Source organism: Betta splendens, chromosome 16, assembly GCF_900634795.4.
Source record: "Betta splendens chromosome 16, fBetSpl5.4, whole genome shotgun sequence".
NCBI lineage: Eukaryota > Metazoa > Chordata > Actinopteri > Anabantiformes > Osphronemidae > Betta > Betta splendens.
The window spans coordinates 15,391,757-15,415,367 of record NC_040896.2 but is presented as its reverse complement, the minus strand read 5'-3'; the positions used below and the strand labels follow the sequence as shown (position 1 = coordinate 15,415,367).

At 47.5% G+C, this 23,611-nt stretch overlaps 4 protein-coding genes across 14 annotated transcripts in view; 1 reads left to right on the top strand and 3 right to left on the bottom strand.

Moving 5' to 3' along the window:
• The window catches only part of ptprub (protein tyrosine phosphatase receptor type Ub), a 115,229-nt gene extending 111,531 nt beyond the window's left edge, over window positions 1-3,698 (bottom strand). For all 4 annotated transcript variants that reach the window (XM_029128034.3, XM_029128035.3, XM_029128036.3 and 1 more), the window contains exon 1: window positions 3,460-3,698. In XM_029128034.3, the coding sequence (XP_028983867.1) occupies window positions 3,460-3,529 (70 nt within the window). In that variant the 5' untranslated portion in view covers window positions 3,530-3,698. The remainder of the gene's footprint in view (window positions 1-3,459) is intronic.
• Window positions 3,699-5,933: 2,235 nt separating this feature from the next.
• Window positions 5,934-12,227, bottom strand: LOC114843109 (glucocorticoid modulatory element-binding protein 1-like). Of its 6 annotated transcripts, none has more exons than XM_029129341.3 (10): window positions 12,046-12,227; window positions 10,689-10,836; window positions 10,426-10,484; window positions 10,127-10,248; window positions 9,941-10,044; window positions 9,196-9,380; window positions 8,780-8,935; window positions 7,564-7,701; window positions 7,267-7,383; window positions 5,934-7,179 (listed from the first exon to the last, which is right to left on the bottom strand). In XM_029129341.3, exons 2-10 carry the CDS (start codon window positions 10,817-10,819, stop codon window positions 6,674-6,676), a joined length of 1,518 nt encoding a protein of 505 aa, XP_028985174.1. In that variant the 5' UTR covers window positions 10,820-10,836; window positions 12,046-12,227; the 3' UTR covers window positions 5,934-6,673. The 6 variants fall into 6 exon arrangements, with proteins under 6 accessions (XP_028985174.1, XP_028985171.1, XP_028985176.1 ...); XM_029129338.3 differs by lacking the exon at window positions 12,046-12,227 and adding an exon at window positions 11,740-12,030; XM_029129343.3 differs by lacking the exon at window positions 12,046-12,227 and adding an exon at window positions 11,740-12,030 and having other exon boundaries at window positions 9,217-9,380.
• Window positions 12,228-12,425: 198 nt separating this feature from the next.
• si:dkey-34d22.1 (discoidin, CUB and LCCL domain-containing protein 1) lies at window positions 12,426-20,753 on the top strand. Of its 2 annotated transcripts, XM_029129334.3 has the most exons (15): window positions 12,428-12,642; window positions 14,618-14,839; window positions 15,234-15,371; window positions 16,444-16,495; window positions 16,573-16,645; window positions 16,719-16,852; window positions 16,959-16,996; window positions 17,170-17,349; window positions 17,499-17,611; window positions 17,714-17,888; window positions 17,952-18,038; window positions 18,236-18,329; window positions 18,420-18,457; window positions 18,556-18,663; window positions 19,813-20,753. In XM_029129334.3, the coding sequence occupies exons 1-15, from the start codon at window positions 12,543-12,545 to the stop codon at window positions 20,250-20,252; spliced, it is 1,992 nt and encodes a 663-aa protein (XP_028985167.1). In that variant the 5' UTR covers window positions 12,428-12,542; the 3' UTR covers window positions 20,253-20,753. The 2 variants fall into 2 exon arrangements, with proteins under 2 accessions (XP_028985168.1, XP_028985167.1); XM_029129335.3 differs by lacking the exon at window positions 17,952-18,038 and having other exon boundaries at window positions 12,426-12,642.
• On the bottom strand, window positions 20,492-23,585 carry si:ch211-79k12.2 (uncharacterized protein LOC568844 homolog). 2 transcript variants are annotated; one of them, XM_055503421.1, is made up of 3 exons: window positions 23,323-23,585; window positions 22,928-23,192; window positions 20,492-22,851 (listed from the first exon to the last, which is right to left on the bottom strand). In XM_055503421.1, the coding sequence occupies exons 2-3, from the start codon at window positions 23,172-23,174 to the stop codon at window positions 21,389-21,391; spliced, it is 1,710 nt and encodes a 569-aa protein (XP_055359396.1). In that variant the 5' UTR covers window positions 23,175-23,192; window positions 23,323-23,585; the 3' UTR covers window positions 20,492-21,388. The 2 variants fall into 2 exon arrangements, with proteins under 2 accessions (XP_055359396.1, XP_028985169.1); XM_029129336.3 differs by having other exon boundaries at window positions 23,327-23,584.
• Window positions 23,586-23,611: the final 26 nt, after the last annotated feature.

Here is a 23,611-nt window from a genome sequence, read left to right as displayed (position 1 = left end):
GGTGCTTTGTGGGCTTTGGCCTGTCCTCAAAGGTAAGAACACGCTCGCTGGCTCCCGACCTGTACCTGACCTTTCATCATTAGACATGCGTGGGCTGCAGAGAGCACATTTCCTTTTGCAAACAGAACCACTGATCACACAAAGCAGCAGAATTCTTTCTGGAAGAATACATTTCATGCCTATGACTCTCTCTACCTGCACACACGCGCACGAACACACACACACACACACACACACACACACACACACACACACACACACACACACACACACACACACACACACACACACACACACACACACACACACGTTACAACATGCCAGGTGGAGGAAAAGGAGGAGGCAGGTTTAATCACATGGTCCAACATGAGATGTGTTGTTTGTGACTGTGTGGCTTCAGTCAAAATCACCCATCCTCCCTGAATCCCTCCGTCACTCTCACTGTGAAATCTTCACCTACTCCAAAGTTTCCCCAAGCAAAGTTTCCATCTGCTCGCTGAATTACTGCCTGTGATCTAAGATGGCTGGGGTCCGGTCTTTTTAGGACAGCGATCCAGGCTCAGTTCTTGCTGCCCCTCACCCTCCATCAACACAAGGTGCAGGCGAGTAGCTCCACTTTGTGGGTTTCTCTTCACGGTGGTTTCATCTTTTCTTCATCTACAACAATTCGCGAATGCATCCTCCATCCCAGGCTTCCTTTTTTCTATTCAGTTACGGCAGACGCCCATTATTGTGAATACCTCTAATGGTCTCTCAAAACCTAATACATAACCGCTGCCAATAGCCACCATGAGATGAATAATGGAACAGTTACAACCATTTGCCACAATAAAGCACTTACATTTCCACTATTTAGAAGTGCGACCACATTTAAATAGAAAAATCTTTTGAAGAAATGTGTTTCTTATTATGTTAGGTTACTATCTAACGCAATGAAACCTTTAGAATCTGCAAATGCTTTAAGAAATTAATCTTCCACAAAACCTCATAATTAATAGAGAAATGAGTCACTTCCCACATCCAACAATATGCTCAGTTTAGAATCATCTAGGCAGGAAACACAAATATTCACACACAACATGATCAACCCAGTGGCAGTTTTTGCTTATTTGCTTACAAATGAATAAAGCTATCACTCTGATCGCTTTGTGCTTGACTGTGTTGGTGGTCCTATATATCATTTCCTCGTGCTGCTACTGAATCTTATGCAACGTAAACCTGAAGGCCCAGTTATTCATTCCCCGCCACGCTCTCACTAGACAGTCTGGGCCTTCACAGTCCTTTTCATCTTGATCCAAGCATTATCTTATTCACTGCAATAAGCAAAAAAAGGATGTTCTTCCTTAACTTTAGATCAAACTGGGAAATGAGTCATGAGACGCGGGATAATTACACCATTCAGTTGACAACATTTGCTGCTAATAGACGAGACAGATGGTAAGTGAGCATCTCTTCTATTCCCAGAAGAGTGAATGTGTCAGATTGGGGCTTTAAACGCACACACACACAAAAAGAAACTGCACTTTCATGTTCATAACCTCTTTGTGTCTGAACAAATACGAGGCAAATGTTAGACTTTCCTTCCCCTCTTATCAGCTTCACTATAATCAGTCCAGTGCAGCACACAGCCTCCATATTTCATGGCCTCTAATAATTTCACTTCCACTGCGCTGACAGCATGAACCGGCCGCAGCGCGAGCACCAGAGAGTTGCAGAAAATATGGATTGGATTGGTTGAAAAGCGCCGGAAACCCCCAGCGGAGCAGCGAGTCTTGACTGCTATTAAGAATTCAAGGTGAAGGTGTGGTCTTCACTCCGCCGCGGCGATAAAATGTTGATGAAAGGAGACACTCTGAAGATTCGGGGAGTAACGGCTGCACTTATGCTCCTTAATTTCTCCTTCTATAGGCGTGTGGAGGAGGAGCGTGACGGGAGCCGGGCCCAGATCAGTCGACTGGAGGAGAAGCCACAAAGACAGGCAGCGTTAACTATTAACATCTAATGAGAAAGTAAAAAGCGCAGATGGCGAGGCTTTGCCACACTCCACTTAACCAACTCAAGAACCAACACTATGTAAATTTCTGTTGACAGGCGGCCGCATGCAGCTGTAGTGAAGCGTCGCCGGTCCATTCAGCCCCTTTAATTACCTGTGTGTGAGATTTAATCCTTCGTACGTCTCAGCCCGTTCCTCTTAATGACAGGACGCACGGGTTCGGTGTTTCTCCTCTCTGTTGTCGTTCTTTCACAATCAGGGTGTTACACTGAACATCGCCTGCTTTTACCATTTCCCACGAAGCAGCAACACAGCAAACGCTAAACTTTAAATAACAGGCAGCTTCCTATGCACCAAAACAAGTGACAATCTCTGCCTTGCTTTGTTACATGGCACAGGCACATATTATCAATATTACAGGCCTGTTATCCTTGGTTTGGGCTCCCCAGCGGTAGAACTCTGCATCTGTGTGTGTGTGTGTGTGTGTGTGTGTGTGTGTGTGTGTGTGTGTGTGTGTGTGTGTCAGGCAAATAGCCTCAAACAGGCTCTAGCCATTCACGTCTTCATCCAAAACACAGCACTGCAGTTAGATTAGCTCATTAGAGAATTCAGGGAATAAAAGCTGTCTGGCTCATTTATTTTTACTAGTCCGTCTCTTCCCATCTTTGACAGGTGGCTGGTTTATTTATCGCACTAGAAAAACTGAGGGGGAAAGTCCGAGCAGAGGCTGGTTTTCGGAACTAGTAGCACAGAATGCATGATTTCGATCATTTCATAATTGAAAGCACATTCTTTCCAGCCCAGCTTACACAGAATTACTTCTGAGTCGAGTGAAACCCTTCTCTCCGACCCATTTAGCAGAAACGCTTTCCTCGTGCGGGGATGAAGAGCGGACCTGTGAGGGGAATCTGTATTCCACCGCGTGGACCCAACGCCACTCTCTGGATGTCACCGCAGATTGATTCCGGCTGTGGGGATGTGGCGCGTTCATGCTCAGAAATACTGATTCAATTGCCCGAAGGCGGTGGGACCATCGTTCAGGTGTCGCCTTTTTAACTTTGGATCGCAATTTTCTTACGCCACCCGGGGCCTTTAAATGTGCGTAATAACCAAAACCACGAGCGTCGGCGCGCAGGGAATCGGCTTGTTTGGGGAAATGGGAGTTTTCCCCGAACACCCTGACGCAGTCTCCACGGACGAGCAAAACGCGCCCGACACTCAGAAAACTTAACACGCGACTTTGTAAAGTTCTTTAATATTTCGTCGCTCATTTTGTCCTCAGAGGACAAACGCCGTCCCAGAAGGCAGCACCGACCCGCAGCCAAACGCAACAACGCGTGAGGAGCGCGGGGCACAAAGTTGGCACCGCTGCCAGACTCGCTCCACTTGCGCTTCCAGTGCGGTTTAATTTACGTGTACAAACTTCCCAAGTGCGCCTCGGAGACCGAGAGGAATCTGCGCCTTACCTGTTGGCCCCTCGATGCCATCGGCGTAGATCTGGACGGACAAAATCAGCAGAAAGGCGCAGGTGTTCATGGTGAAGCGGTTTTAGTCCACTTTAAACGAGGTGCGGGATTCATTTCATTCACTCCGTCAGATCCGGGCGCGCATGGAGCGGAGCCGAGCCCGTCTATTCCCCCACTTCTCTCTGACTGGAGTTTCAGACACACTGAGGGAAACAGGGCAGAGCTAGTTCTGCAAACTGACGTCAGGGTAAACAGTTCAGGGGAGAGATTTCTTTCTGAAGCCCACTTCTCGGCGGATGCAAAGTATGAGCGGGGGGCCTCCAAGTGGCCAAAGCCTGCAACTGCACCCGGGTGGTGAAGAGTCGACCATGCACAGCGCCAGACCCCGCACACGCTGTGCTCTGTGCGTGTCTTCGACCAATTGGGTCCACGAATTTCGTTCCAGTGGCTCATTTAGAGGATCTAAGGTCTTTTTAAAAAGCCGTGAAGACGGTGGTTAGATTGGTTTCAGGCTTAGGGTCAGAGTGAGGCTCAGATTAAGGAGGTAGACGGTTGTGATGGTTAAAGTTGGTGCCATGAATTATTCATGCGGGCGAACCCGCAGGGAATCCGTGTAAGTCGGTGCAGTGTCTCTCTAAGTGACAAAACCACAGTGTGTGGGTTTTGCTGGTGGAGACGCTCCGCACGGAGTTCGGCTTCATTTGAATGGCAAGTCACTAATTCTTCGCTGCCCAGCAATTACCGTGCGCCCAACATTGTGGCACGCGCGACACCGGCAAGAGTGTAAGAAAACAGTCATTATTTAAACCGCACTGGCTCTGGATGAGAGATGTACAACACCTTCAGTTTCTCACCTCTGCAATTTACTAACAGTTGGACTGCTGATGTTCTAAACTCATATGAGCAATCCGCGGTTTAATTAAGCTGCCTACTGCATAATATACACTGGAATGTCACATTAGTGCCTGTTTTCCAGCTGAGATTAGCCTTGTAATTCTCACAGGACAGACAGGCAAGCGTGCCCAACACCTCCCCATATCAGGTGTAAAGCATATTTCTCCATAAATTAGATAGTCTGTCAAGTTTTGTGCGCTGAATTTGTAATTAATGAGGGTACATTTACTTCTCAAGATAAAACTTTGCTGGATTTCATGTAGTGCGCGAAGTAGCACAGATGCAGCGATTACACAGCGAGAGGTGAGCAGTCCCCGTGACTTCAACCGGATGATTCTAAATGGTCGGACACTCATTACACAATGCAGTATGTTCGCTATATTTCCACCGACTCCGCCAGCGAAGCATCTTACACATGCGCTGTTCTTCTGCCTGAACCACACCGCGGCTCCCGGACTCTCAGCTGGAACCAGACGCCATTATGCAAACGACTCATTACTCATGTTGTTGTCATGTGTCAACATTAAAGCTGAGGATTGAATTAAAGTGGGGGCAGCAGATGCATGCAAGGCCTCCAATTCGAGTGAGCATCGCAGTCTCTAATGTTGTTACCCCGAATGACAGATGAACGATGGATGGCTCAGCAAATTACTCAATTTAAGCGAAGGAGCACAGCATATATCAAGCGAACACCTGTAATTGCACCTGCTTGATGCATGGCGGCCATTTTTGCACACGGGTATTCAAGGCGCCGAGTTTCCATTTGTTTAAACTTGGGGGTATTTCAGCTCAACTCTATTCAACTTCATTATAGTTGAATGTGCAGCAAAGGCAAACAGGATGCGGAAAGTACTATTCAAATCCAACAACAGGACAGGCGTCAGTGGGGTGTCTGACAGCTGCACTGTGATGAAAGTCGTTTTATCAAGCATTTTATCAGCTGTCACTCAGCAGCCCCTCACAAACAACTGCATCTGCACAGGCGGCGTTGTGTATGAATTCATAATAACATATCATTAGAGCTGTGGAGGAAATTGTCAGAGGCTGGCTATCAAACCATCACTATCTATCATAAGGGCTCGGGATGCAGCACAGTGCTCACGAACAGCGAATCTGCTGCTGCACTTTTATCGGAGTTGAGCCTTTCTAGCTTTAAAAGCTCACACCAGGCAGAGATAGCACAAAAGCTTCCCATTGGCTGTGACATAACAAATATAAGCGTTTGACATCAGGACGGTCACGTGGCGACTGTCATCAAGCCCAATGTGCTTGTGAAGGCAGCACAGGGCGGCCGCTGCACAAGCGAGGCCGAGGGAGCACGAGTGTCAGAAAAATGGGGAATCAGTAGAATCTGTTAGATTTATAACCAAAACAGAAGATGAGCGCAGGGAGCACGTCTACTGTCTCTAAAGTCAGCAGACCACCAGCGTCTGGCTATTCTCATCAATGGCATCACAGAAAAGTCAAGCAGCTCTTGACACACGTGCTTAAAACAGCTTCTTCAGCTTTCAAACGTAGACGCGTTTATATAAATGCATTAATCGTGTCTTAGGGTCGTTTGGAGCCATTCGTTTGCTTGATCACATGTTTCTCCATTTTAATTTTCTACAGAGATGATGTATTTGCAGTGCACTAGTACACAGTGGCCAGTATAAAGCAACAGTACATGTTGTAAGAGTTCCCTTATGCATCACTGCTCAGAATGACCTATTGTTCCAGCAGTGAATGCTGCATAGATTGTAGGCTGCTCTTAGGTATTATGACAAAGGTATATGTAAAATTATCAAAAATCAATACGATCAAAGCAAAACACAAGTCACCTCACAAAATAAGTGCAGGTTCAATTACAAATATTCTTAGAATTCAATTATAAAAGTATTAGAAAGAGTTATCACAAATATCTGAAGGTGTCTTCACCAAACCCATGTGTTAGGACCGCTTTCCCATTGGACATTTCACAGAGTTCTGTTACAGTGACCCGGGTTTCAAACAGTGTGTCTAAGAAACAGATCTGCACTTTCATTATTAAAACACTCTTCTCATCTGTAATCAAGCGGTGGGAGCCTTGTCTAAATTAGGAATCAATCAATGAATCAATCTGTCTCCGGCTTCGCTGTGATGTGCGTTGAGTTGGTAAAACATTGTCTGACATGCTTGTTAAAAGGAGAACAATTGGGTCCCAGGAGCATCGCTAAAGTAACCGGAGCATGTACAGTATGAGTGTAGAAGACAAAGCTCTTTCCCTTCTGTTGGTCTCCGTCTAGTCTGAGGCACATTTCCTCATTTAGTCCTCCAGCATCCCTTAGGGATCGTCTCGCTCTCACTGACTCTTCTGTTTCTTTGATGCCTTTCTTCCAATAATCACCCTTTCAATGTCACACAAGCTCTTTGTCTTCTTTGCTTCTTCACTTCTAAGTTGAGGAGCTACTTGAGACTCGCTAATCCTCCGCCCAGGCTCCCTGCAGCTCCCTGTGGTGCCGTGATGAGGGTTCCCCGGGCTCCCCGTCCCCTCGTGCTTATGGTTCTTCCTCTCTAGCTTAGCATTTCGATCATCCCTGATCATCCCATCAGCGCCCGTACGGTGGGGCCGGCCAGCAGAGGCGGGGAAAAGGGTGGCGAGTTGTGGGGTGATGCTGAGCTGAGCGTGAGGCGCCGTGGATGAGGCCGTGGGAGCGAGCGCCTGGACCACTGGCCTAGTTCTGCCGGGAGGAAGCATGTGGTGCGCTCGGCTCTTTGACGGGTTTTGATGTTGGGGTCGAGCATGTTTTGAGGATGTACTTTTTTCACAACCCTGCTTCCTTTGATCCTCTAATGTCTCATTTAACACTGAGGAAAAACAGGATATTAGTACAACCAAAAGCATTGGACTCCATGAGCACATGACATGGAAATGACCTTGAACAGCGTTCTCACCATAAACACGATTATGGGCTTTGTTCCATTGATTCTGGCTGCACCTCAGGTGCACAGCCTGTTTAACTGAGTCTAAGAGTCCAAACATCTCGCACAAGGAATTTAGTATGATGGCATCTGCCAAAACAAGGTAATCAAACGTCAAACAACAAGGCTCAAAGGACATTCTGCTAAATAACCATTTTCCTACAATGGATTTTGCAGGGTTGCAAATAAAATCCAGTCCAACATCACAATTCTGATTTAGTTTGTTTGAATCTTCTTTTGCCACCTAGTGGTTCCAGAGCTCCCACTCACCAGGTTCCTGCAGGTCGGCCTTCTCACTACGAGCCTCCACTCCTTTAAGAGCGGCCAATACCTCAGTGTGGAGGCTGGACAGGACCTCCCCCATCAGGCCTGAGTCTGCCACAGCCCTCCACAGCCTCAGCACTCCATCTAGGGAGAGTACATGATTAGGTAGTATGGTGTGTATGGTTGTGTGAACCGTGTTGTTGTGGTGGATACTAAAAGAGATTGGACACAATAGAAGGAAGAGAAACGCGGGATAAATGAAGGCGCCTCGGAGAGAAGCCGAGGAGAGGTGAAGAGTATTAAAGAATGGGAAAAGAGGGTAATAAAGTGAGGAGGGAAACATAGTGGGAAGTGTCAGGGTTTGGAGGAACTATGAAAGCAGATGTAAAAAGATGGAAGAAGTGGTGGAGGCGCAGTAATTGGAGAGAGGAGGTGATAGAGAGGAAAGAACAGGAAATGGGTTAGAGAAGTGGTGAGGAAGGAGGACAGGGCGAATTGGAGGAAGATGAAAAATGACTGGGGATGGTACAAAACCCAGCAAAATACAAGTTGAGCGTATTAAAGAGATAAACTGTCACAGATGCTTGATATCATATCCTGCAAGCGCTATGTCCACTTCCATGTTTCCTTAAATGTCTGTCAAGACGAATGCAATATCTTCTCAGTGGAAATAGTCCGAGCCAATTTGCAGCTCTCTGGAGCTCCGTTCATTTAATTCTCCGCGTCTGGATGTGCACTAATAGGGAGCAACACATAACTGCAGACAGGAGGGTGCGGTGACCGGCCGGGCGCGTTTGTTCGCCGCGGTCTATTTGTTTTCCAGCCCTGTCACGAGCGCCGCTGCTTGTGCAGCGAGGCGCAGCAATTTGCCATTTGCACAAAATATCACTTGAGGCTGTTTTACCTACTGCGGATCAGCTGGAACGACGCCTAATCGGGTCACCTTTGAAAGCCCTTAAATCAAAGCTTGGCTTCCCGCAGGAGAAAGCCACACTTGGAGATGTGGGCCGCCAGCTATGGTAATATAAGGGGTCGTGACTCTTTGCCTGCCTGTGGTCAGCAAGTTTTAAAGGCCACTCTGCAGGAATGGCAGGAAGTAGGTGTCAACGAGACAGCGCTAATATTCACAGCAGCATTTTCACTTAATACCAATACAGTGGATGCAGATATCTGAGAGTGAATGTGTTCATCAATGTGTCTCCTCCTCAGCTGTCGTATTCACCAGGTGTATCAGCTCTTTTCCTCTTGGCAGCGTGTCCATTGGCTGTTGGGTTTAAAAGCAGGGCTGGACCTGAGCCCCACGCTGCTGCTGCTGCTGCTGCTCTGAGTGTGTCCTCCAACGGCTCCGCCGCGTCTGCTGCGTCGCGCACAACCCTGCCTGAAACGCAGGAAAACAGCAACCCACGCAACGCCTCATGTTACTACGCCAGAGAAATTCAGGAGTGTTTCTCAAGATTTTCACTTTTTGCACAGTAACTGGTGCATCAGCAAAAACAGCTGTGTTACGCGTTTTTACGTGTTTTCTCCTCCCAGTCTCTCCGCTTCGACTAAGCTCTTAATCCCGTTGCAATAAGACTAAAAGCAGGTACCCTCAGAACATGGTTAGTGTTGTCTCAGCAGGCGCCCCCTACATTCTACCTGTCAGCAGAGGAAGCTGACCTCCATGAGGGTCGAGAGCCGGGCCCGATGGGCTCGGCTGCACCGCGGCCCCAGGAGGAAGGCGCGAGCTGTTGATCAGCGCGTCAAACTTTGTGCTGCGGCAGGTGTTGCTGCATGCGGTGTCATGCTGGTAGAAATCTATCTGGCCGGAGTCCATCATCTTCCTGCATGGGGAGAAGCAGGTTAAAGGAAGTGTGCTGAGCGCCTGTGAAAATATTATTCTTACACAGCTGCAGAGGAGGGTCGGCGACAGATTGAATTTCCAGAGCGTTCCCTGCAGCTTCCGATCGGATTGTTTAACATAAAGCCCATTGATCCGACCTCAGGAGGAATAAAGCTGAAATATTGCCTATTGAGTCGGTGTATTGACTCACAGTAACACCAGGAACAAGTGTGAACATGATAAAGGGGTGAGAAGTATCACTCAGCAGCTTGCTGGCGTGTCATTTGATCTCGCTCGCATAATAACGCCGCTTACCCACCTCTTCTGGAATGTACTGGCAAACCCCCGGCACACAGACTCGACGCAAGTGCAAATTATATGAGTGAGATATGCCGTTGACTGCATTAGATTAATGTTTGTAACACCATCTGTCTGACACCTTAACTCCAGAGCAGCGGAGTAAATGTCATTCAGGTTCGCGTACATGTGCTCTCCAACCAGAAGGTGGAAGAAAGAGACGAGGGATGGGGCGGTGTGCGTTTCTACACTTAGTAAGTCTACCTGAGCATGACTCCCCCCAGTCTGATGGCCCTTTTCCAGTCCTTCAGAGTAGCTTTTCCTGCCAGGTGTACGAACTGCTTAGGACTGATGAGCTGGTCGTTGAACTGCAGGAAAAGACGCTGTGAGTTCATAGACGTGTACAAATAAATGAATGACAAGCCCCAAGCAATGCAAAGCGCTTCTCACTTTGACACATCTAACATTTATTCCTGGGCACACAAACTTCTTGAAGAGCAGGACGGCTTTGCTGTCTCCACAGGTGATGGGGTAGCCATACTCAGTTTCTTCTGCTTCTTCGTTACTGTCATCTATAAAATATGGAAAATTATCACAACCATGTACTGTGTGTGAATTCACAAATAACAAGGTATTTATAAAAACAAAGATTGTGAGAATGACAAAAAATGTCTATCAAAAGGTTTAACAGTATTCTTTGTTAATTTATTTATTGTTTTTCTTTATAGAGAAATAAATGTGTCACTTACCATCATGTGTCTTTATGGCTAAGACTGTGGTGCCAGTGTCAGCAATGTCGCCGTTTTTCCTGCAGGGGGCGACAGATTCTTATATAAATAAAAATAAGGATTTCATGTTAAGAACTGGGAATTGAAACTTATCTTAATTTTAGTAAGAAAATAAGGACGACGAAGAATGCATTACAAATAAAAACGACTATCTGTGCACTTCTATGTTGCTCTGCATTGCCTCCCAGACCTTTTAAACACTGTAATGACATAAGCCGTGTTACCCTTGCAGAATGGGTTGAAGGTGGAGGATGACTTGAGTCTTATGGTCGCTGCCGCCTGACTCCCCCTCCTCCTCCTGCTCCTTCACCAACATGAGTTCCCCTGAAGACACAGTGACCTCAGCACCAGCCATCACCCCTCCACAGAGAGCTGCACGCAAAGTGAGCCGAGTCGTTAACATCCAGATCACACACAAATGCAAGCAGTGGCGCTATCTAATGCACACACTAGCAGGCTTTGGTTTCATTAAAGCCTCTAGCTGTTTTACATTAATCCTTGAGGAGTTTTATATATTACTTCCCATGATGTCTAAACCCAGTTGCAGTTAATTCAACAGGTGAAATAAATTGTCCAGCATATAGACAAAATTCAGCCATCTTCTCAGCACAGTGTTGAACTATATTGTTGTATTTAGGCCAATAATGTTGTCACAATCACAATACATGGCAAATTATAGACCTGTCAAATTAATCAGTATCAGTTAAACTGGGCACTTATTAGTTATATATATATACAGTTACATTAGGAAGTACAGCGACAGGCCAGCTATGCCGGTGTTGACAAATATACAACATAACGCATTTTAAATGGCTTAAACGTCTGGAAACAAAAAGCCCATATTGTAAAACAGATATATTACTCAAATGCATCTATACTAATATAAATCTGAGCATAATGTTCTTTCAATCTAAAGCGACACTTGGCGAGCACATCAATAGCACAGAAAGAAACTAAAAGAGGAATCAATACACGAGCTGCCTGGGGATTATTTCATCACAAAGAAACAAATCGACAACCTTTCCACGCGGCGACGAGCAGTAAACTGATCAACACATGCCCCGCTAGCCAGGCTACTGGATCAGCAACTCCTACACTGACAGTTGCGTGTCGTTCTCACCCACTCAAGCCGACGCGTGACGGAGCGGCGGCACGCACATTCCGGCCGACGACGGCGCCCCGGCGCGCGCTCCTGCTCCCGCAAGAGGGTGCACGCAAACTCCGAGCCCGAAACGCACCACCTGCTACTTTCAACGGCGCCACAGTTCTACTTACCGCTTTACAGCAGCGGGCAATTCATCTTTCGGCTTGTCAGACGCGGGGAGCATGCGCCGTGCCGCCTCGCTGCACTTCCTGCAGAGAAGGCAGCGTTTGCCTGAGAAGCATCTGTCCCGCTGTCACGAGAAGCGGTCGGTTCGCACGCGATGTGTAAATCGGCCAGACGGCTTCGTCTGGGCGCCCTCTGAGCCGCAGGGACGGCGGGGGAATTATTCAAGCTGCGCGCACGCGTTTTGACCCGACAGCGCAGCAGAATACGATTGTTTGCCTTCGTTTACACTCTGTTGTGTCTGCATACATCACCTGTCGTCCCAGTGTCACTTGAATGTCTCGCAATAAACGCTGGGGGAAATAGCCGCCGTGTTTTGTCGTTGCTCGTGTTCCACCAGAAGGTGGCGAGATTCAACGCCTAGTTTGAGAAAGTTCACGGAATGTGTTTGAACGGTGCACGTGAGGTGAGCGCGGTTATTTCATCCATTTGACACAGGATTTGTGACACAGTCACAGAAGGACAAAGAGTCCGACGTTCAGTGTTGTCATGTTTGCAAAGCGCGGCGCTACCACTATAGGCTGGTCTCAGATCGGCAGGCGCGTGCCTATCACCCCGCCCATATTTGGGAACGGAACGCTCGGTATTGTTTGATTGACGCGAGCGAGGAACCAATGGGAAGCCGAGTTCACCCGACGTCCCGGGCCCATTGCAGACAGCCAGTACTTTGTACCGTAAGTTGCTCAGTGCAGCCAGAACCGCGGCGCGGCGGAGAACTCACGTTACTTCCCAATGCGGAGCAGCGCGAACCATGGGGAAGTGTGAAAACATCGGGGATGCTGTGAAGTCTCTTATTGCCGGTGTCTGGATCATCGTCAGCGTCGGTTCCAGAGGTGTTCACGGCCAGAACGGTAAATACAAAAACACGCTTATGATAAAGCTTCTAACGAGAGACTTTGGTTCAGCCAAGTAACTTTGTATACCACTACTGCAGCTGCTGCTACTAATACTACTGCTACTGCTGCTACTGCTTTATAACGACTAGCATATTATAACACATTAGTTAAAGTTTTGTATGTCGTGGTGCGTTCACATGCAGCGAAGTGTTCAAGCACAGGTAGAAGTGCGATATGCTCTAATAAAGAACACAGCGTTAGATCTGCTGTCCAGTCACACACACACACACACACACACACACACACACACACACCGTTTCTAACTTCCCTATCTAACTTCCCCAGTGCCAGTAAAAAGTACATACATTCATGTGTTGTATGTTTGGCACACTGCACTTGTGTTGTACATGGTTCACACTACATTTTTTACATAGTCTCCCCTGGTCCTTGTTTACCTTCTGATCTCTGCTATCGGCTCACCTTCCCCATAGGGATTACAGTGAGCATCTATACACACTCAGAGGAAAAACATCTTGGACCCACAGGCTGTGACTGTAACTCTCATCCATCTCACAAATCTGTTTTTTTGTTGCCTGTCTATTTGGTTTCCCCACAAAGAGTCTGTGGTCAGTCATTTATTCTGAACCACGCATTTGCTGGTAAGCCTGGCGCGGCCAGGATGTGGGATAAACATTTCCGTTTTGGTGTCGTATCATGTGATTGACACAGCAGACACAGGGCAGGACAGCGTAGTGACAGGCAGCGCAGGTGAATATCCTGTCTGTCTGTTAGCGTGGACCTGTAAGGACCTGCCGGCAAGTCCTCAAGAGGAAAACAATGTTGCTGGGGTGTTGCTGATTCACCGTCTTCCTTCCGCCACCCAGTTTGACCTTGTCTGTAATTCATCTTCTACATTTTCCAGACTGGTCCAAACAGGCCGAACGCGTCTCCGTTTCTGTCTTAAACTAAAAAAAACAGACTGTCGGCGAAAGGGTTCAATGAGCAGTGGAGGATCATCGGCCACCCAGCACTTCCTGAGGGTTGCGCTAACTCTGTGGCTTCCAGCCGGAAGATGACAGACACTGTTGCCCCCGGTTACATTTTGTCCAGGGAATCCTTTGGGGACGTGAGGAGGGCAGTACCATCCAAAGGTTTATGCTATTAGGATCTGAGAGCTGTCAGAAGGTAGGGGCCCAGCCAAGGCAGGATGAGTGTCAGACAGGGTGAGTGGAAGGTTATCCTCTGGTTTCCCCTCCGCATATCTACTGGGGCCTTATATGGAAGATAAGGACGGGGACGACATGTAGGCTTAGATGGAGCCTGGTGCCGGTTTTATGTTTTGACCATTCTCAGAACACGTAACCACTTGACATTTGTTGGGGTAAGACTGGAGCCTGCAGCCCCCACAGCACTTATCTCTGTGTGACCACTGTGGGAATTGAATCATTCATTTTCTTTGACCGTCCGGGATGTTGGGAAATCTCAATATTTATCTTCCAGTTCCAGTTTAAGTGTTAGTCAACACAACCTCAAGTCAGATCGCTGCAAACAAACATTTTCATTCAGTATGTTAGTCTTTTCGCAAATTACAGATTTCCTATTTACTGTAATGCTACAAAGTGCATCTTTTGCGACATATCCAGTTTACAGGTCGTATCATTAAGAGCTCAGTGCTTTGCTCACCAGAAGTTGTGTCATCTCACAGTTATGACCTCAAGTCTATCAACATGCCCATGTCTGCTATGCAAGTTCAGAGCAGACCTATTACTCATCGATCCTGAAATTAGGCACTGACTAAGCTGCTGAGATTCTTTGGGTTTAATTAAAGACATTTAATGATGAACTGTCTGCGCTTGCCGGTTACCTTGTCTGATCCAAAACGCAAAGGTGTGAATGTACAGACAAATATGTTCATCAGCTGATTTCATTCAACTACACTGGCAAGTTTTTATCTTGTCTTGGGTTTCTAACTGTACTAATTTGATTTCAGGAAATGGGTGTGGACATACTTTTCTGGGCTCTGACTCCGGCACTCTGGCCTCTCAGAGCTACCCAGGCACTTACCCCAGTGACGCGTGGTGCACGTGGCGGCTTCAGGTGCCAGAACCACGGACGCTGCGGCTGCTGTTTGGGGATTTTGACATTGAGAGTAGTCCAAACTGCAGCAACGGCTCTCTTGTGATCACAGATAAGACTGGAGAAACCCTTCTTGGTAAGCTTGTTTACCTGGGGTTTGGGCATCACAGACATGCACTCATGTCTCCTTTTAAATGACCTAGCATGTCATTACCAATGTTGTTCCACTGGAGATGAACCAGTTTGCACAGACACATACATGTTTTCCAACTAGATCTATTACGTCTTGAGGGCAGATCATTTTGACAACACACCAAAATGAGTTTGGGAGAGTCGGGCGGTTGGGATATTCTGTTATGCTGCCTTTTATGTTCATTATCAGATAGCACAGAACCCCGTGTGTGATTTATGTGCTGTCGTCTTTGCAGCGTAGCTGTTCTTACATGCAGGTTTACCATCTAACAGTCTACATAGCTTTGCACAGTACACAAAGCTTTAGGAACCTGGTTTGTGGTTCTGCATATTCACAGGTCCGGTGTGTGGGAAGCTTGATGCAACACAGAGGAATGTGACACTTAACAGCAGTGCAGTGACAGTACTGTTCAAGTCAGGCCCGCACCGCTCTGGACGAGGGTTTCTACTGTCCTACGCCACAGACCAGTATCCAGGTAAAACCGCCGTCCTCCCACTGAGCACAAACCCTTCTGGGAGGCTTCTTTACTCTCTTTATTCCTTTATTCCTCCTTGCTTAGTAATAGTAGGAAAGCTCATGGTGTTTTTTGCTGAATATTGGTAATTAACTGTTGCTGAGCTCATGCCTGTAGACAGTGAGTCTTACATCCAGGAATGTGTGACTGGTAGTTTGACTTCAATCATTTACAGGTTTCCACTGGTGTAATTTTAACACCAGAGTGTGTGAATATTTGTCTTGATGTATGTGGACTTGTGTGTTGATGTGGTTGCGAGCGTATGACTCACTGCTTATTGGCATTCATCCCCCATCGCTATCTTTGCTCTGGCGTGTTTGCTCAGGAAGCAGAAGCGGGACCTCTTCTCTGAGGCAGAGTGGAGCGAGGCCTCAGGCTTCAGTCTGTCACTCGGTGTGGCTGCATTTCGCTTTTCACTCACCCCCCGCTCCTTCAGGCTGTTGATTTCACAGCCATCAAGTCCACAGATGGATCACTGTGTTTTTAACGGCGCAGCCACAGATTGGGACTTGTGGGAAAATATTAAAAACACCCGAGCAGTGATTCCCCGCTGTTTAGATCCAGCTGCATCATGAGACAAAGGTTATTGTTCTTCCCCTGCTTATGTGTAATATGGATGTGATTCTTAATTTAGGGTAGTTTCCTTTAGTCTGGATGGCGTCATCTGTCCTGTACAGTATGTATCATGGCTTCCTGTTTTTACTCAGTTGTTTATGGAATCCAGCAGCGTCTGTAGCTAAGACCACAAACCACTGTCTGTTAACTGTGATCACACAATGACCATTTACTGAACTTGGTCACTGTGACAGAGTCACAGCAACAAAGGGCTTAGTCACATCGGCAGTGATGAGCACTCATCCCCTAACGCTAGTCTGCCTGGCTGCCTCACACAGAATCTGTTTGTGTGTGGGTTAGCGAGGGTGGCTAGTTTTATGTAAGCCTGAGATACTGGCTCTACGTAAACACATAGTCACAGAAGGTTTACATAATTCTCATTTATAATCCACCTGTGTTGTATTTGTATTTGTTACAGATCTTATTTCTTGTTTACAACGAGGATCTCATTTTAACTCGCCACATTTGAGGTAATCAGCGATTCCCCCAATAGAGTCAGTTTCAGGACCTGTGAGTGTTTCTTACATGTTGTTCTGCTACTTCCCAGTGTGTACTGTCCTGCCGGATGCAAAAACGTGACAGGGGACGTGATGGGGAACTCTGAGCAGGGTTACAGAGATGTGAGTACAGCGTGGTTCATGAGCTGAATGTCTGTTGAATGAACGGGTGCCTCACAGATGACCTCTGCCACAGACGTCAGTCCTGTGCAGGGCAGCTGTCCATGCTGGAGCTGTGGGTGAGAACCTGGGCGGCCGAGTCACTGTGACCCGTGGGAGAAGTCTCACACTGTATGAATCCACGTTTGCCAATGGAATCCTTTCAAGAATGTATGTGTGTTTTTCTGAGCTTGAAAGATGGCAAAAGCATCCCAACGTTATTAGTGGAATCCTGATTTGTAGTAGCACTGACATTCCGATCATTGTCTTTTAACAGGGGTCCATTATCTGAGAAGAAATTGCTCTTCAGTCAAGGTTTGAACCAGATGAAACAGTTGTACCTGCTGAAACCTGTGTTTTTATTTCTGTCACTGTCATAAAAGTCAATAAATCCATCAGAGTGGACAAGATTTGTAGCCAGGCTGTTTATAAATGTCCATTTTATTACCATTTTCAGCAGTGCACGTCTTTCTTTGGTCTGTGAACAGAATGCAACAACATCCTGGCTGTTTCTGGTTTGAATGCCTCATCTTTCTGGAACAAACACAGTCAAGAGCACAGCATGTTTGGTTCCTCTAGAAACATGGATCCCCAAACGTGGACAGCAGACATTGATGATCTAAATCCCTGGGTGGAGCTGGAGCTGAGCGATAGAAGCAATATCACAGGTAAAATAAAATGACGAAGCCTCACTTTTTGACCTGAACCTGTCAGAAAACTGCTAATTCTACTATATGTCTGCTATTGGTCATAGTAAGTGCTGGAGTGTTAAATCAGTTTACCTCATCTCTGATGCTGAGCTGTTCTCTTCTCTCAGGAATAATAACAACAGGCTCCAGTGAGCACTACATAGAATCCTACGTTCTGTTTTTCAGCAAGGACAGGAAGAACTGGAAGCCTTACAAAGGTGCTTTCAGCAGAGAGAAAAAGGTATCTAATTATGATGCACTCACTTATTAATTATTTTCCTATAGCTCACTGCAAAAGTGGGACTGCTGATGTAAGTTTCATTGTGGTTGTTGTGCTCCTCAGCTGTTCCAGGCCTACACCGACGGCCACCTCAGGGTTCGCAACAGCTTGTTTCCTCCCGTGGTGGCGCGATTCCTTCGGCTTCAGCCACTGCGGTGGCACGGCAGAGCGTCCGCTGCGGTCCGCGTCCTCGGCTGCCCTGTGGCCAGATTCACTCCCCGATCTCCCTCATTGGAAGGTGAGCATTCGCTGTTGCTCTACTGGCTTCAAAACAGAAGTCTAATGTTAATTTTATTTCCAGCTACAGAGCCTCCATCCAGTAAAAGTACAACTACAATGCAGCCAGGCTCCGCTCCCACCCCCACAGATGCCCTAGAGTCAAGACTGAGTACGTCCATGTCTCACCCGCTACTGAATCTATATGTGCACAATGAAACTGAACACCAGGCTACATGAGGGGGGATACAAGCGGCACAGAATGTGCTGCTGAGCTCACACTCACCACTGTTTACGCTGCAATAAATCAGCATTCCTTGCTCACACGGGTACAACTGTTGACTTACTCAAACACTTGCTATCTTCTAGGCTCCAGTCAGCCAATAATGGTGGCAATGGGGGTGGTCCTGGGACTCTTATTCTGCGGAAGCTGTTTGTTGGCTGTCATCTGGCGAAAGCGAAGGTTGCTTATATTCTGGGTAGTGCATTAACCTTAAGGACATCTCATTTAAAAATGTCTTTTAATATTTTGTGTTTATTTTCCTTCATGTAGGAAAAAAGAGTCACAAATGAAGTACTCGCTACCTACAAGTAAGTACTGTTTGAACATTCATTATTTTACATATATACAGTATATATACGTATATCTTATATTAAAACACCTATTAAAATGTGTGTGTGTCACACAGGCTGTCAGATGTTCCAGGCAAAGAGTCTCCCCTTCCCACAGTCACAGCTCATCTCCTACCCTCTGGAGAGAAATGTCCATGACGCTCTACCCAGCCCTCCTCTCAAAGGTGAGAATTCATAGGAATAGTTTAAGACTTTTGGGAACAACGCCTCTGTCGCCTCCTTGCATCCCTTTCTGATTTAGGTGGCCATTTCATGGGATACCCTCTCGTTTCCTTCCTGCCTTCCAAGTCTGGCTGCAGTGGTCAGTTTGGCCGGGTGCGAGCTGCTCCACAGCTCTCTCCATGTGCCGTCCATTCTTCCTCCTGGCTCAGCCCATCACCCAGTCACAGCATAAACATTCCTTTCTTTGGTCGACGGAGCCTCACTGAAAGAGACCCTTTAATTGGAGCTCGATAAAGGGCACTCAGCCTACTTCCCCCTCCACTACCACCAGTTGTCTCGTTGCTCCCCCATCCCCTTCACTGGGGAGGGGGCCAATGAAAAACAAGACAGAGGGTCAATGCTAAGACAATCACTAAAAGCCTTTTCTAATTAAAATACCTGTGGCCCTGCGGCTTTCTGTGGTCTCCTGAGGAAGGTCTCTGGTGAAGGCGCAAGCAGCCGTCCTTGTTTTTTAGAGGACAGATTGTTGGTGGCCCGGCGGCTCACACTGGCTTGGTATGAGGCTGAACTCGAGTAGAAAAGACACATTCTTGCTGTAGTTTCCCAGAAATAACATCACTAGAGGCACGTGAGTAGCTCTCACTATAGAGAAAAGATCCTGCTGTGCACAACAGTTATGTTGTGAATTAGTCTAAGTGGGCCGTGCAGCTATGTGCGAATTATGTAGCTGATGTTTAAGTCTATACACATTTGTAAGAAACAAAAAGATCACAAAATTGGCCACTCGCTAAAGCAATGCGATTATTAAGCGTAGCTTTACTTTAACCATGGTTTATTTTAAGTTAGTGAGAAACCACATTCCCCACATGCGACACCCAGATGTGGCTGTTCAGCAGTAACTCTGCCCAACACGATGTGTTCGAACCTTTTTAAATAGTAGATGAAATGTAGTTTGTTGAATCGAGACAAACTGTCAGAATCTTTTTGGCTAGTACCACTTACTTCCTGGGTCACTGATGGTTGCCTGACAACTTCTCAAATTGGCCATACAGCACATACAGTACAGTTTTTGTATTTGTAATGTGTTTTTCGATGTTTGCTCAATTAATTAATAAAACTACAGAGAAATTGTATATTTTTCATGTTTGCAGACTATGAATTGCCTGCTGCTCCAGCTACTGGACAGAAGATTGGATCAACGTTCAGACCCTCATCAGACGAGGACTACACCACCCCCTTTTCCTTGAACCATTATGACGTTCCTGGTGACCTGCCAGAATACGCCGAGCCACTTCCCCCCGAGCCTGAGTATGCCACCCCATTCAGTGAGCAGCCCTCGGAGTCCGGAGGCCCATCACTGAGTGGCATTCTCCACAAGACACACGGACCTTCCACACAGGCTCCTGCCAGCGGCGCCAAGATGACGTCCAGCCACGCTCAGTATGACTGCCCCTCACACCGGGTGCTATCCAACGGCTACTGCACTCCTGCGCTACATGCTAGCAGCCCGCGGCCGCCCAGTGCCGTCTATGCTGAGCCCAAGTCATGTGACTCTCTACTACAGAAGCGCACATATGAGAGGCCTTTGTGAGCACAGCAAACTTAGAAATGCAGGAGACAAGGACTCTTGAGCTAAGATGTGCATTGGGACCAGTGGGACCAGTGCTAGACGGCGTTGGACTGGTCCTGACAGAATTGAACGCCCGGGGAGAGAGAGTATTGCTATGCACTCACTGTTTGAGTTTACTACACAGAGTACAACATAATCTGAAAGCCATACGGACACATACAGCTACGTAGGTGATCTATAAAGTTCAGTGCAGTGGAAGGTTTATCTGTGTCTCGGCAATACTGTTTATTATTGTAACATTTAATTACAAGTTGCACTTTCAGAAAACACATACAGAAATGTGTGCGTCAGTCTATTTAACAAGTTAATACAAAAGTTTCAACATGTTACTGTTCTGTACTGTATGTTACTTGTTTTCACAAATCATTTTATTAACAATGTAGAATTTCATTATTTTGTAAAAACAGAGAAAAGGAAACGAGCACTATAAATTGCACACTGTAATAAAGTGGTAAAGATTGAGGCTATGAATATGTGCAACCACCAGAGGGCGTCCTTGAAACGGTGCAACAATGCGTTTGAAGTATCTTGTTCCACAGACATGTCATCTTCTTGAACAAGAAACAAGTGCTGGTTGGTTGATAAATGATTGGACTATAGTTACAATACAAAAAGCACAAAATCCCCAAGTGGTTCTGTGAGTCAGTCTACTGCAGTACCCTTACACTTTACCACTAAACCATGTTGGCAGCTGTTGGACTATCCACTGGGATGTCTTTGGGAAATAGTCTTAGACAAACCTTGATGACATGATAAAAAATCAAATGTACAATTAGCTGAGGTTGATCATCTTAAAGAATACAATAAAAAATGATTTGTATTTAGGACAGAACATTGTACTTTCTCCTATTTTAAGGCATTTTGGATACTAAGGGTACAGCATGAGTGTCTGTCCATTAGATCACGAACACCTCATCCATCACTGCTCATTAAGGCACATTAAACAACAACATTATCAAAGTAGGAACTTTCATCAAATCAATTAAAAACACTTGCTTGAGTTGGGCTTTCTGTTTTATATCTACTTACACAATTAACTGTTATTTAATCTACTGATGTGCTTTTGTGATCAGCCTTTTCTCTTTAGCAGCATTAATTCAGAACCTGCTGTTACTCTGGACCCCCTCTGTCGTGTTTAACCTCTCCTTTGGCCCCCCCTCCTCATCCTCTCTCACCTCTGAGGAGTAGTGCATGAGAGTCTGGTGTCTATTCCTGGACGGGGCATCTTTAAAACGCAGCCCACAGTCCTCACAAGCGTAGGGCAGCCCCTCTTTGTTTCCACCCGGTTTTGCACCCTCCACCTGAGCAGCTGTCGGCGCAGGGGAATCTCTGGAATTTGAAGCGGCGTGGGAGTTGTTATCGGGGCTATTAGGTGTAATTAGGCCAATGTTGGCAGATGGAAAATTCCTCGGACGCCCAGGTGAGTAGCCACGACCTGCTGGTGCTTGACATGCATCTCTGATTCCACTGTCTACGGCATGGTCAGCAGCCAGTCCATGGACTGTGCGATAGTGGAAGCGGATCCCGGAACGGTTGGAAAAGCCTTTGCCACAGAGGCTACAGATGAAGGGTCTTTCTCCTGTGTGGATGCGGGTGTGGATCTTCAGAGCTCCAGACTGGGTGAAACACTTCCCACACTGGTTGCAGCGGTATGGCTTCTCCCCCGTGTGCGTCCTCTGGTGGGCCCGGACCCCCGCGAGGTGGGGAAAGCCTCTGCCACAGAAGCCACAGGAATACGGTCTCTCACCCGTGTGGATCCGCCGGTGGATCTTCAGAGCCCCCGACTGGCTAAAGCTCTTCCCACAGTCAGAGCAGGTGTAGGGCCGGGCACCAGTGTGCACGTTGAAGTGGATGCGAAGGTTGCTGTGTGAGTTGAAGGCCCGGCCGCACTCCGTGCAGAGGAACCCGGATGGTTTGTGTGCGTGCTCGGAGCGCTGGTGCTGCAGCAGCTGAGACGGTCTGGAGAACGAGGCAGCACAGTGCATGCAGGGATGCAGTGACAATGTGGTAGACGCTGTCCTGACTCTCCCAGCTTCTTGATGTGCTGCTCTGTGCTGGTGGTGGCAGACCTGGGCACAGGTGGGAACAGAGTGCTGGCAGGACAGGCAGGGTAACGTACCAGAGAGCTGCGACGGGTGGGACGGGGCGAGCTGAGGGCACGGAAAACAGGACGCTATAGGGCAGTGGTGGTGATGAAAGTGGTGATGATGAGCCCGTGACAATGGGGAGTCTGTGGCTTCGTGTTGACTCAGAATCTGAGTGCGGTGGCAGCACAAGCAGGGAAGCGCTGAGAGATGGGACAAAGGCCCCGAGGCCGCGGTGGGCAGGGGGGATTCCGGGGTCTGCTCTGGGCTCTGACTCACCCGGTCCGGGTCCTGCCGCGGCGGCCGGCTCTTCGGCTCAGATGCGGCGGCGCTGCTCGCATCGTTCGGCTCCTTGCTTTGGGATCCTGCATTTGAGTTTGGTGGCGAGGACAAAGGTTGTCTGGGCTTTAGAGCCTCAAGGGAGGGTGGGGAGGTGGAGGAGGGGCAACCGGGGCACGTGCAGGCGTGGTGCCCATCTGAAACGTGAAGTATAAATAACACTTATAATACTACAACGAAACGCGTGGACACATATGTGTGTGAATGGCCCACCTCGTCCTCGATCTCTGGTCCCTCCCTTCCTCTGCGCTGCCCCAGGCTGGACCTGTCGGCCGGCCTCGGCCTCTCTGCTGTCCGGAGCCGGCCGAGGCGGGGGCTGCGGGAGAGGTTCGAGCAAACCCTTGAACCCCACGGCGGCGGCGGCGGCGGCCATGCCCCATGTTGCGTTCAGCACATCTGGCTGATCCTTCAGGGTGCTTCCAGATGTGATAAGATCACCAATGAACTGATGCACGTCCATCCAGGAGCACTGATCATGCTGCAAGATGCACACAGAGCGTTAGTCTACACAGAGTCGGCAGCTTGTGGTCTAGTGCAGGTTCCAGGTTAGTGTCTAGTAACTGAACGGTTAAATCACTGGGACTTCATCAAACGAGGCGCTCGCTTACGTACAGTGTCGCTGCACTTCTCTTTGTCCATGAATTAAAAAAAACGCCGCTGTTCTCGCCAAACCGAGGATTCGGTTTGATGTTTAACAATTTTAATAATTCAGACGTCGTGTTAAAACAATGAAAGTTACTAAACCCGCTCGTGAGGTCCGTCACATCGTTAGCTAACGACGAGCTACATCTTTTACTGTAGCCCCGTTTTAACGCGTCTCGTCACCAGGCTGACATTCTGCATCCGGGTTTTTACCCACGTCACGAGACTTGGAGTTTTTTTCTGTTATTTTCTTTT